At 43.9% G+C, this 14468-nt stretch overlaps 1 protein-coding gene across 1 annotated transcript in view; it reads right to left on the bottom strand.

The window, feature by feature from the left end:
* LOC147662721 (uncharacterized) overlaps positions 1 to 12055 on the bottom strand; it is a 46783-nt gene extending 34728 nt beyond the window's left edge. Inside the window, exons 1-2 of the mRNA XM_086950946.1 lie at positions 10744 to 12055; positions 10481 to 10705 (exon numbers count right to left, since the gene is read on the bottom strand). Of these exons, the coding sequence (XP_086807072.1) occupies positions 10481 to 10705; positions 10744 to 12055 (1537 nt within the window). The remainder of the gene's footprint in view (positions 1 to 10480; positions 10706 to 10743) is intronic.
* Between the last annotated feature and the right edge of the window lie 2413 nt (positions 12056 to 14468).

The following is a 14468-nucleotide window of genomic DNA, read 5'->3' as shown; positions in this document are numbered from 1 at the left end:
TTGAAACTCAAGAAATCAAGAAGTATCCCTTCTAGATCTTGGTTTAACAAAGACCTTAACAAAGAGGCAACAACTCCGGTTGGCTGAAAGAAACTGGAGACAACAACCCTTGTTAACACATCTTGCGATATTTGGAGCTAAACGCATAAAATACAAAACACACATCTTCAGAGAAAAATCCCTCTTCTTCTGAGCCGAACTTGACGGTTCTAGGAACAGACCTAAAGACCTTCTCAACATAATCAAACAGCAAACCTCCTCTTTCCCTCAAAACTCAATAAATGACTCTACCATGTGCTGCGAAGAGTTTGCAACAATCTTCTCTGAAAAAATATATAACCTTGAACTCTCTTTTGACCCACCCATCTCTCCGCCCTACACCAAAGATGTCCACCCTAGCAAAGAGGGTCTACCCAAGGCCAACCTCCCTCAAACTCGGCCAAGTCACCCCCCTCATCAAACAACACAGACGCCGACTAGAACAACCTTAACAATTTCAGACCTATATTTATTCTCATTTACCATCAGAAGCATGTCTCATCAAAGCACAAGAGGGCCTGACGAACTTAGTAGTCCATACGCTGGTACTTTTCAGACTGGATTATTGGACCTCTTTCCTGTCTGGCCTTCCCCGAGAAAATTAGCATCACAGAGAGAAATGCTTCATACAGTTATACACTTAGTGACAGGTCACAAAGTTTTTAAATCACATTTCTTCTATACTTCGCATCCTACAATGGCTTCCAATTGAAGCAACAGACCAATGGAACACTGAATGCATCACCCTCAAAGCCCTCCACAACTCCACACCCTCCTACTTGGTTGAAAAACTCAAAATCTCTGGATCTGAACAAGGATCGAGAATTCGTAAAGTCCTCCTGCTGGAACAAGCGTCATTCAGGTAAGAACGCTTTATAAAGCTCGCCTTCTCTGTCAGCGCTACAAGCATCTGGAACTCAATCCCACAACCACCTTGAACAACCACAAGTCTTGCCACAATTATAAACTCAAAATCCTCCTATTTGAGAGACGCTCTGAATAATAAATCTGTGGTCGCTTTTCTGCATCCATTTTACCAGATATTAACTGCTTGAACTTTCTCCCCTGACGTGATCTGTGGGATTAGTCTATTGCTTATCTGTTATTTTATGGCACATCTAATCTGCATTTTGGTCTTTCTTCTTTATAAAAGTGCTTCAATGCCCTTTAGCCAAGATTGTACTATATAAAACCACAAAAATAAACACATGTGATTTAATAAAGAAAAAACAGAAAACACATATTTTTGAAAAGTTTGTGCAGATTTGTCATAAGATTCCAAGATTATAAGCAAATAAATAATTGCTTTTCAATAGAAACTCTTATAACCACAAACTACGTGGGAGGGAAGGAAGGAAAAGCGGGAGAGAGAGAATTAGAAAGAGAAAGATAGAAAGAAAGAGAGAGAGAGAGTGAGAGAGAGAGAGAGAAAGAGAGAGAGAGTGAGAAAGATAGAAAGAAAGAGCGAAAGAAAGAGTGAAAGATAGAAAGAGAGAGAGAGAGAGAGAGAGAGAGAGAGAGAGAGAGAGAGAGAGAGAGAGAGAAGAGAGAGAGAGAGAGAGAGAGAGAGAGACACTATGGTTTAAGTGAGTATCAAATAATTAAAAAAAAAAAATTAAGATGTTAAAAGCAATCCCAATATTAACTTCATTGTAACCTTTGTGTTTTAGATCCACGACTGCCAGACAGCGCTAAAGACATCGTGAGGATATTCAGGAAGCATCCCTGGGAATACATTCCACCCACTCCTTACCATTGGGTTTGTGGTTTGTAACTCACATCCGTCTGTTGTGAACGTATCTAGGACCCTAATTAAATATTCCCGATTTATGCCCTTATGTGGTTATAACAAATCATATCCTTATAAAGGCATAAGAATCATATCCATATTTAATCATAGCCAATGCAGTCCAAATACGGCAAGGCTACTTCCTTAGACTCCTAGAAAGTACAACGAGTTCTTCAACAAACCAAACCTCCAGCAACCTGGGAATTCCCTATGCCTTTGTTTTGATTTGTCCTACAACTCCTGCGAGTCCGAAAGAATGGCCAGTTCTTAGTGACATCTTTTAATGACGTCTTATGTCGAACCTTACGTCAAACACAGCACCTTCCAGGTATAAATATACCAGCGTTTGCCTTAAGCAAGACCCGGTGGTTTGGAGCAGAGCGGCTATCTACTTATCCGAAGCCCAGCTGATGCGAGTGCCGAAGGAAGCCGTCCCTCCCATTTGAAGCACTGAGAAAGACGCTGTCTTTTTCTCCTGCCGAGAAAATCCAGCTCCAGAGTTTCCAGTCACCCTTGCGGGTTACTGGGAGATCGAGTCCTGAGAGCGAGATGCAAGACCTCCTCCATTCTAAAACCAAGGTACGGAGCTGATTAGATCCTTAGAGAATTCTTGAGTCAGATTCTTGACAAAACTAACTAACTTAACTTAAAAACTCCTTTACTCCTTCCCACGTACTAGGCTTAGGTTAGGTACACTGGGGTAGGCGTATTTAGAAACATCAGTTGAGTATGTTTAGTCAACTTTTAACATTGTATGTAAGTGTATATATTTTAAACATTTTAAGTATCATAAGGCTCAGAAACCATATCAATGCTTTTACAGTATTATTTGATAATACTCCTTTTACTGTACGCACTTTACTTTATGACAAGTATTGCAATTGTAGCAATTCACTTTTCTTGCATGAGAAAGAAGGCTGCTCAATAAATAACACCTTTTATTGAAAACGCCCGTCTCTCTATATCTCTGCACTCTGGTGAAACTAAGTAAGCACGATTGACTGAGTGAAATAGCTATCTATTGTTTTCACACGACTCTGGAGATATACTCTTTATTCTGGGGGAGCAAAGTTGTCATGTTTATGCGGTTGTCAGAAGCTAATCCCTTCTTGTCCAATCAGGGAATTTAACTCCTCCATGTTCATTCGAGTTTCTAGTGACCTCTGAGCTAGCTGGCAAACCTAATTAAGTCTAACATATTCAATAGATACCTAGTCGACCTCAGTCCTACGTCTAAACTATTGTTTATGTTATTCCAATGCGCAGAGCCTATTGGGAAAATAGGAACTACACTACAAGTCCCTCCTGCTGCCCAAACCTGTATTCTTCCACAAAGACGCTTTCTGTAAAAAGGCCTTTAAATCTTGTTTTTGTCAATTGCATTGCATTCAATGACAGAGGTCAAATGTCAAGCTCTTTCTTTGAGGGAGCTTGGTGTTTACTTTTCTTCCTATGACTTCAAAATGAGAGAATTTATGTGACAATTCTGCTGAGTATCCATACAAGAGGAGAAGGTGTTTTCTTTCTTTCATAGCACACAAAAAACAAGCACTGGCAAAACCAATTGATCTTGCCTTGCAAACCTACTGACTTTGCAAATGACTTAGCAGTGTCCCACACCATCAGTCGAAAAAGAAATACTGCATTTTGCCAGGTTACAAAGATTGCCAAGTAGTTACAGAGGCCTACCCTTTGAATTTTAATCAAATGTGGTGGATATGAATAAGGAAAATAGAATGCCGGGTACGGAGAGTTATTACTGTGCCGTCAATAAGCTCCTTAGGGTGCTGCACCTAAAAATGCCGATATTATTTTTTTTTTCTGAACACCGGGAAAGGGGACTATTAGTCTGAGAAGAAGCTAGATACAGATGCTCTCTGTTGCAGGGAATCCCAGCCCACAATCAGAGCCTGAGAAGTCTCTCCCCAGTGTGAGGATGTTATTTTTTTAAAAGTAGTTTTGCCACGCCGCAGTATTTTATTCGACTATTTTCTCCAAGATACCACTAGCAAAGCGCCCAATAATTTCCAAATGAGCCTACGGGCTTGCCATCTTTCACGGTATTGGGTGTAAATGCCTGTGAATTTCTGATAGTTTTCTACTTCAATATGGCCACCACGCAGGAAGCATCGAGGGCGCTGGCCTTGCAGGGTGTGAAGGTAATTTTTCAGCCCTCACACATCTTCTTCACAGCAGGGACCAGGTGTGGGGGGGTCTCTCCGCACTCAGGTGTGTTATTCATTTATTAATTCAGTATTTTATATAGTGCGAAGATGACCCAACTGGGTATCAGAGTGCTTCACAATTCTATAGCATCGTACTTCTGACATTTGGTTTGATTAGTCCTTTAACCCCTTGCGCGCTCGTGACGGAACCATTCCGTCACGAGCCACGGTGGGGCTGTGCTGGTGATGGAATGGTTCCGTCACGGCCCGGCCGCCGCGCCTGCGCGGGCTGATTTCACGCCTGCGCGGCGCGTTCTATTGACCGGGCGGGCCGTGACGGAACCACTCCGTCACGAGCATGGCATCGCCGCGCGGCCCCCCCAGCCGCCTAGCGCCGCGGCGGAATTACCGCCGCGGCCAAGGGGTTAAACAAACTACCAAGTATATATGTTCAATTTTAAGTGGAAACCATTTCTACTTCACAAATAATACATGTCCTAAACATTACTAGAGATCAAATTGCATTACAATAGTATGTGTTCTAAACATTACTAGAGATCAACTTGCATTACAATATTATGTGTCCTAAACATTACTAGAGATCATCTTGCATTACAATAGTATGTGTCCTAAACATTACTGGAGATCATCTTGCAATACAATAGTATGTGTCCTAAACATTACTAGAGATCAACTTGCATTACAATAGTATGTGTCCTAAACATTACTAGAGATCAGCTTGCATTACAATAGTATGTGTCCTAAACATTACTAGAGGTCAACTTGCATTACAATAGTATGTGTCCTAAACATTACTAGAGATCAACTTGCATTACAATAGTATGTGTCCTAAACATTACTAGAGATCAGCTTGCATTACAATAGTATGTGTCCTAAACATTACTAGAGATCAACTTGCATTACAATAGTATGTGTCCTAAACATTACTAGAGATCAATTTGCATTACAATAGTATGTGTCCTAAACATTACTAGAGGTCAACTTGCATTACAATAGTATGTGTCCTAAACATTACTAGAGATCAACTTGCATTACAATAGTATGTGTCCTAAACATTACTAGAGATCAGCTTGCATTACAATAGTATGTGTTCTAAACATTACTAGAGATCAACTTGCATTACAATAGTATGTGTCCTAAACATTACTAGAGATCAGCTTGCATTACAATAGTATGTGTCCTAAACATTACTAGAGATCAACTTGCATTATAATAGTATGTGTCCTAAATAGCACAACAATTGACATTTTAGAAATACATGTACTAAGAATACCTCATATCATTTAGTACAGTGGATTGTACGGAGCAAAGAGACTGGTTACGGAATATATAGCTATTATCCTATACTGCTTTTGGCCCGGAAACGTTGTACAGATGTGGCAGGGTCGCTTCATGATGCTGCTGGTGAAAGCTGCCAGAAGATGCTTCAATGGCACGGCCCTCTGTACATGCCAATGTCCCCTCCACCCCAAGCCGTCCTTCCAGTACCTTAGGTGGCAACTTTACAGTCGACAGTGAAGTTTCTGGTCGGCAGCAGTAGACATGAGCACTTTAGTTGAAACGGCTGCTACCATTATGCAAAGGGGAGGTGATGAAGTCAAGAAAATGAAGTCATTTGCTTTTATAAATAACAAGCAAGGAGAGGCAAGCAGCGATGAGTAGTGTGAAGTAGTGTGGCTCACTGGTTAGAGGCGGCAGACCTGAGAGCAGAGGACGGCCCGGGACCAGGGTTCGATTCCCGGCGCGGCAGGTTTCTGGACCAGGGTCAGCGGACTCGATAATTCTCTCGCCTCGGTGCCCACTCTGATCAGCGATCACACTCAACAACTCTGGGAATTAGCTTGCCTCATCTTCACTAACGGCCCCACCAGACCGCCGGGGATGCCTGGTCTCACCCTGGAGATACACATTAAGGGACCATCTCTCAGGGAAGCCAGGAAGGGTTTCGCAGAGGTCGAAGCGCCTTGGGACCCTCCGGGTAAGTAGTGCGCTATATAAATGCCTATACATTTACATTTACATGAGTGAGACGGTGAGGAACTGCCTCTCTTACTTTGAAGTCAGAGAAAGAACAGGCTTTTTAGGGGAAACATCGTCTGACATTTGATCTCGGTCTGTGAATAAACAGCAAATGTGACGAGATATGAACAAGAATTACAGCCATTTACAATAAAGCTTGGAGCAAGTGAAAAAAGTGCTCATATGAAGTGCTCTCGGACAAAGAAAAAAGAAAAAGTGCCTAAAGCAGTTGACAATATGGGACCATTGCAAAGATACAAGTAACTGGACGGTGCTCCGTGGGAGGGAACAATCTACGAAAAGGAGGGACAAGTAGTAAAGATTAGCCATTTGGAAGCAAGGCTGTTTAAAGGAGATTCGAAGAAACACATAACAAGCATTTGCAATGCAATAGGTCTCGCATTAGGAAAGTTTGAGCTATTGGTATTGTAAATGACAAATGTTTTATTTATGTGTTGGTTTTGAAAATAGTGAAATTAATAGCGTTGTCATTTACAATGCCAATACTTTTAACTTTTGCAAATGTGACACCAATAGCATTTGTAATGCAATATGTGTTGTATTTACGTGACAGATGTATTGATATTACAAATAACAATGTTTTAATTTTTTTAAATAATTAATGCCTAAATAAGTTATCTTAATTTATAATGGCAATAGCTTAAACTTTTGTAAATACATTTTGTGACGATTATGTTCAGTGTATTTTATTGTGACATACATCTAAGAACAGAAGTGAAATATTAACATTGAGAGAACATATTTGAACCAGTTGTTGTTGAATGGTTGCACAGATTGATGCTGTGGTGGCGCTGAGTGATGCTGTAGCGTTCAGTGATGTTGTGGTAGCGCATAGTGATGTTGTGGTGCCCCTGAGTGATGCTGTGGTGGTGCGATAGATTGAGTGAGGGCAATAGATAGATAGAGTGAAGGCAATAAATAGATAGAGTGAGGGCGATTGATAGAGGGAGGGAAATAGATAGAGTGAGGGCGATAGATAGATAGATAGGTGGATAGATGGATAGACAGACCGCAATCCATGAGGCAGTCCTATGTCATCGCACACACTCATGATCCGAGTTTACCTATCTCAACCAAACATCTGCCATTAAGGATCCAGACAACAGTACATTTGGGCACTCAGGGCTGGGGTACACATCCACGCAGAGGACTATACCGTCCCAACAACATGCACTCGCATGAAATGGTGAAAGAAAAATAAATAAGTCGTTCCTTGAATGTGAGCTGTGGAAGGATACAAGTCATCCAATCAAAAAGACAGTAAAGAAGCTATGCTCCAGGGAAGGGACAAACACCAAAAGAAGAATACAAACCAAACAAAGGAAGTTCACTAGAAAGCCAAAAAATTAAGAGCAGTTGGTAAGCCCAAAGCCCATACTTCATATTGATACTGTCCACAATAGGTCTTCGACAACAGATAGCTAAGAGATATATTTAGCTAAAACAAACAAGCATTGCCAAGCCACTCAGTATGACCTTGGGAAGTGCGCCTCAAATGTCAAGTGGAATCAATGCAATACTGCTTCTATCACACTGTACTGAACAGTTAATTGCTTGCGCTCACGAGTACTACATTTATAATCGGTCTGAAACGTAATCTGAGCTTGTGATACACAGTACACTGGATCCATTTGACTTGCTACGCAGCTCTTTGGCATGATAACAATGAATACAAAGAAGAAAATAAAGCGTTTGTCGTTTAGTTAAAAAAAATTAACAAACCAATCTCATATTACCACAGTGCCTAAATGTGTTTGTTCTGAAATATATTTTTATATTTATGAACGACTCTTGCCAATAACTATCTGAAGCACGTTTGCACCCATTTCCACTATTGGGCTTTACCACAAGAATGCACGGCTACACAAACCATCAGTTACAGCAGTGCAAAATGTGAAACCATGTGGTAAGAAGCACTGATCCAAAAACACATACGAGGTGGTTGAAAGGAGTGTTTTATTCTATTCAAGAAAGGCCATGGTAATGACTGTATGAATAGCTTCGGAAAATAAGCAACAACGCTTGTGGATAGGAAAAGTACGGCAGCAACGCAGCGCTAATCCAATTTTTGATCATGGACTAAATGATACAGCTAAAAAGGAGGTTGTAACTATTAACATTAATATTTCAAACTTGTCATGGATTTATTTTTAACCCCTTCGATGCTGATGACGAGCTCAGCTCGTCATCAGCCACGGTGGTCGTGTGCGGATGACGAGCTGAGCTCGTCATGTAACGCGGTTTTTCGAAAAAAGCCGCACAGCGCAAAAATAACCCCCGCACGCAGGTGGTTAAGCAACTGAGAAATTGTTTAGCAAAAATCTACTAAACAAAAACGGAAGTGTAAAGTTGGCAAAGATTCAATTATTGACTTCATGAGCCGAGAATATTCAACCCTACACATAAACTATATGACAGGACAGTTACACCACTGTAGAAAACAAGTCAACCAACCGAGCGGTTTGACTCAGATTCGAACTATGTCTGCAGGTTACACAATGATGAAGACAGCACGCAAACTAGCAAACTAAATTAGCTGTCTTCCCGGACTTTCGATGTGATCTGCGATTTTTTTAAACATCTCTGATGGTTACAATCTAAGCAGGTGCCTGGAGCTTACACCCGCATTAAAACACATGCATACACACCTGCATGTTAGCTCATGTGTCACTGTGCTGTGTGCGCTAGTGTTAAACAGCATGTGTAGAGGCAGGTATTATTGCGGAAGGGTGGTGGATAACAAAAGCAGTTCTTCAGATTTGGGTTGCTGAAAGCCCAAGGCGGGCATTCCACGTTATGGCCTCCAGGCTAGCTACCGACCACACGCATGAACACGAAAGGTGCATTAACCTTTCGGGCTATCACGGAGTCGTGCACAGCTTCCTGGAGGCTCGCTCGCAGCCTGGCATTGCTAACAACATTCATTGATCGGCCTTACCTGTGTCCGTGGAGGCCAGGAGCAGCAGCAGGGCCGCCGGCCACACCAGCCGTGCCATGTCGAGTGAGAGCGGAGGGGCCACAGCGGCCCCCCTCAAGGGGTGCTGCGTCCGGCCCTGTGGAGGTTTTCACCCCGCTCGGGTTTCCATTGTTCACTGAAAGATACAGGAGGGAGGTGGTGGCCCTAGAGGCGAGGAGAGCATGGAGCGTGTGCATGGGTGTCTGCTGGTGAGGTGTTGTTAGGGCAGTCTGACTAGGCCACCGGAGCTCTGGGAGCACACACTGCACCAGAGGGGGGCACACTGCAGGGCACAGTACATATTACAGTCGAGTCCTGAGGGCACAATGCCTAATGCCAAAGCCAGCAGCTGATGTGAAAAGAAGGTCAAGTCACGAAGCATAATTGAAGCTAGTGTTTAAAGCAACAAACAGAACTTTGCTTTTATTACTTCTGCTGTATGTTACTAGTTTACTATGAGAAGCAGAGGGAATATTTTTATTAGTTTCCTTAGATAAAGTAAGGGTGGAATCTTTCTGCATGTTTCTACACGTTTCGAGCTACTGCAGCTTTTTCTTTTTAATGGACTTTTATTGAACTGTTTCTAACATCTTTTTGCAACAAATATCTAGCAGTTTTTATTTTTACTTTTGCACAAGAGGTTTTAAGTTCATTCTTCATGTTTGCAAACATGTTAGCTGGTGCATATGTAGGAGCTACGCACCAAAGTTTGTGGGAAAGTGTCGGGACACTCTCTGAGTAGCCGTACGCTATACAAAATATAGTATAACATAACATAACATAACATAACAAGTGGATGTGTGACCATGTATTATACGGGATAAAGTACCACCTGGTGCATATATTAAGATTATTGCAAGTCACCTCAGAGATCCACAACCTTTGTGTATCTGTCTATCATGAGGTGGTGTGCACTCCTGGAGAACCCTGCAGTGACAACAACATCCCTGGTCGGCCCTGCTGTTGAGGCTGAATACAGACTAGGATTTTTAAATCAGGAACTGGAGACGACTGCGTCTTACCCAATGCAACTGTGCAACAGGAAACACTTCCCTCTCTAGACTGCACATGTCTGCTATTCTCAATGAACACCACATCACTTGCATCCAACTATTACGTGCGATTCTGGCCAGTAATTCCTCCCATGAATAGCGCTATTTCCAGTTCCTCAGCCTGGAATAGGGACGGACAAGGAACAACAAGAGCTATTGGCCTTTTTCTCATGCAGAGTCCCATAACCAGGTCTGTTTCTGCACAGGAAGGATGCAGTCCTGTGTGGAAACAGAGGAGGAGAATGCAGGGAAACATCTGCACCCTGTGTACTCGTACTCTAAGGGTCAGTATCGCTCAGGAGGTTCCACCCTATCCCAAATGATCCCCTTGGAGACTTTCTAAAATCTGCCACGCATTTTGAAGAGGTTACATGTGTTAATATGCACTCCGAGAGTCCATTTATAGTAAAACACATACCTGGGGTAGCTTCGAACAGCAATAAATGTGATTTTGTATTTCCTCTCTCCATTGAGTCTTCATCTGCAGTATTTGTATCCAGTCCTAGGAATGATGGAGGCACACACTGACCCCGCTCACCAGGACAGAGCAGTTCTGCCTTGCAGTTCTGATGTTGATGCTGTGTTTCAGGGTGCAGTGGTTCGAGTATGTAGTTCCGATCTGAACCCTCTGTATCAGTACAGGGAGGTTCTAGCTTGTACTTTTGATCTGAACCATGTGCATCTGTTCGAGCTCGTTGTTTTGATCTGGTTTCTGTGCTTCAGGAAGCACTAACTCTAGCTCTCGGTCCTGTGCCACAGTGTGCAGTGGTTCTAGCTTGTAATTCTGATCTAAACCATGTGCATCAGTATAGGCCGGGTCTAGATTGTCATGTTTGTCTGGTTCCTGTGCTTCAGTGCGCATAGATTCTAGCTCGTAGCTCAAGTTTGGATCCTGTGCATAAGGAGGTTCCTGCTCCAAGAATAGGTGTTGCTGTAGGCACTGGGTTTGTTGTGACCCCAAATCATCAAAGGACAACAGCCCAGACTCCAAGTGTTCGTCTGATGACATCTCATCAGGTGACACGGGTTGTAGGCACTGGTTCTCCTGGGGATCTTGGAAATCAAAACACATCAATTCTTCCTCCAAGGGATCATCAGGTCCCTTCCCATCTGGTAGCGCGGGTTGTATACAGTGGTTTTGCTGTGGTTCGTGTCCTTCAGGAAATAGTGGGTGTGGGCAGAGGTTCTGTTGTTGGTCCCAGCTATTAGTAGACAATGGGGATGGTTCTTGCTTCAGGGGCTCATCTGGCTCCCACTCTTCTGGGAACGCCGTCTGTACGCTCTGGTCTTGCTGTAGTGTCAGCCCATCAACAAATTCCGAGTGAAGACACAGCTTTGCCTCCTGTGATCTGCATGGAGGATCTGTCTGAGGGCACCGGGATAGAGGACAATCCTGCTGTACTCCATTTATATCTGGAAACCCAGGTTGCAAGCACTGGTCCTGCTGCGGGTGATGTCGATCAGGAAACACTGGCTGTAGACAAAGGTTTGGCTTCTCTGGACGCCCTTGAACATCAGTTGGCGAGGAGAGCGTACAGTCCTGCTTTGGTGCATGCCCATCATAACACACTGTCTGAAGACACAAGCTCGTTTCCCCTGGCCTGTCCAGTTGAGGTGTTGCAGGAGACCGGCTAACAGCACAATCTCTAATACTCGCCGGACAGACCACCTCCAAAGACACTGCACCATTATCTAGGGAACCTTGATCCTTTTCTATCCAGATTTTCTTAATCAGCCCAGCGACTCTAGAAGGTACGTCCTCCACAGTATTCATCAAGTTATCCAGTTTGGCTTCCAACTCCTCCAGCATGGATAAAAGGATAATGTGGGGCAGGTTCTCCGAAAGCGGTTCCAGGTCCTGGTCCCTCTGAGCATCGTTTCGGGATCTTGAAGTTGAGACGTCATGAAGAGGTAAAGATGGGACTGTGGCTCTTACGGATTCACGTGAACACTGCGCTGCCACTTTCTTTCCTGGAGCCCGTCTTCTACCCATTCTGGTAAATTGATGTTCAAGTCTCAAGTGTCTACAGAGAGAAGGAAAGGAGAAAAGACAACACGTTATCACAGGACAGTTAGGTCAAAATACTTCTGATCAGAGAAAATTGCGAATTTCTAAACCTGAAAAAAATGGAATCATTAAAATTTCACAATACCCGCAACATAGTTCATATATTATGAAAGGCACGGATTTGAAACGTGTTTCCAACATTACGTCTGTTCCTTGGTCTGCTCAAATTGTACACTGTGCAACCAGAAAAAGAGAATACTGTAACAGCCTTGCAGCAATGAAAGGTTTATAATACACTGGCAGACAAGACTGTGCTATCATCCTCAATTGCACTGTACACCTCTCTTTTGCAGTATTCAGGTCAGTGACTGAAGCACGCACCAACATACCAAACCTCTACAGGATCTACAAAACGCTTGTTATGTCATTGTATATATAGAGAGCATGTTCAACCTGGGGTTTCTTGGAACTGAATCAGAAATACACTAAAGAAGAGAAAATGAACCATAACAGGGAAGAATCTATTCTGAATAGGCTTGTGGGCTGTCAGATTTCTGGATGAAAGGAACTTGTACCAAAGCTGCATCCACCTGATCTGATCCTCTGTAATTTTGCAATAGCAAGTAAATTCAAGCGAGGAGATCTCTGCTTTTGTACGGGTGTATGCATTTCCACCTGGTTTGCAATGAAGTGAGGGGCTAGACCTCTCACCCCTTTAGGGCTGAGGCAGAGGGTCTCAGAGTGGATTTGTTATTTCAATATAGGTGTGACGCGTGCCCACCTCTGAAGATGATGTAGAAAACAAGCTACGTCGCTGTGAATTACTTGTAGTCTATGAATGGTGTTATTGGGAATTCTTACATATAGTCGGTTGGCATAATGCGATCTAGATAGGACTGCAGCCACCGCTATTTCTTTTCTCGTCTAAAGTGGGAGGAGTGGGGTTAGTTTCTGAAGCAGTTTCAGTATAAATCTGCCTTTAGATCCTACTGCTCCAGCAGCTGGGGCTTGCTAAGATTGATATTGATTCTCACTCAGAGGCTTTTAGCTGTAGGTTTAGGCTCCGGTAACAATCTCATTTTTGTTGGAGAGTAAAGTAGGCTCCTAACGTTGGTCTTATTCTTTCAAATTACAATCTCAGTTTGGTCAATATTCAGTTTTAGCTGATTGAACCTCATCAAGTAATCATCAAATTGCATCATATTTTGAACACGGAGTGGTGAGGATGATATTCCATTGATAAGAATTATCTGAGAGCTGGTGTAGTTATAAAGCCTGGAACCTCTTGCAGACGGGTCTCTGACCAATAGTTTTTGCAGGTTAAGGGAGCAGAGATATTGGCCTATAATTCTTGGTTATATTCGAGACTTCTCCCTGTTTTTTCAGTATCGTGAGCTCTACAGCATTTTAAAAACGTGCTTGGAGCAACAGCTTGAGCTGCTGAATTGATGAAAACGCTCTGCAGGGGACTGCTCAAGACCTTGCTTTTCGACGGAGACGCAGCACCCTCAGCGCCCAGATACCCTTGGGGTACGCTTTATAAATGCTGATTGATTGATTGACTGGGGACTCACGCGGACGCCGTTTCCTCGCTGCTGACGCCACTTTGCTGCCTGTCCACGGACCCACGGACCCTCATTTACACCTAGTGGAACCCGCTTCGCGGGTCCCACGTCGCTGGAAGGGGCATCCCGAGGCTGTGCTTTCTCCTTTGCTGCTGGGCGGTGAGTGTGCGACAGGGCTGCGAGCAGCAACCCGGACTCAGTATCCCAGGAGTCCCGGGTTGCCCTGGCCGTTTCCAGCTGGCCTGCTCTCCTTGACCGCCCCGCCCAGCCCCACCTGACCTGCAACGGCTCCTCCCCCTTACCTCCAGTCAGTACTTACTGAGCCAACTGCCCAGCTGCGCGGGAGCGCGCGGGAGGGCGCCGGGAGAAGCCCGGGACAAGGGCGGGACCGTCTTAGGCCGTCAGTGGCCGAAAGAGGCCGGGCTGGGCCCTCTCTCTTGACTCCTTCCCGTGACAAAACCAAGGTAATGCCTTCGCCTACGCACCGGGAAACCCCCTCAAGGGATGGAGCCTCTAGCTCCGGGACTTTGGATAATTATTTCAAACCCAATAAAGGTGAGGCGGATATGGACGGTTCACTTGAGAAACGCAGGGCGGAGCGCAGGCGCTCCATTGAATCTATGAAAAACAGGTCCTTGATTGACATTAGCCCCTTCCCCATCACTCAAGGGGGAGGCGTGCCATCTAGCAGTTTAAATAATTCGACATTAGAGGACTTCCCTGTCCTACTAAGGGAAATCCCCCCCACTCCAGGGATAGCGCTTGTACAAAACATAGAGCCAGTTCCCCTAGGGACTTCGCATTCTCCTGTCAACCTCGTAACCCAAATTCCA

Source organism: Lissotriton vulgaris, unplaced genomic scaffold (assembly GCF_964263255.1).
Source record: "Lissotriton vulgaris unplaced genomic scaffold, aLisVul1.2 SCAFFOLD_211, whole genome shotgun sequence".
NCBI lineage: Eukaryota > Metazoa > Chordata > Amphibia > Caudata > Salamandridae > Lissotriton > Lissotriton vulgaris.
The sequence above is the reverse complement of the archived record's forward strand: the minus strand, read 5'-3'. Positions and strand labels throughout refer to the sequence as shown.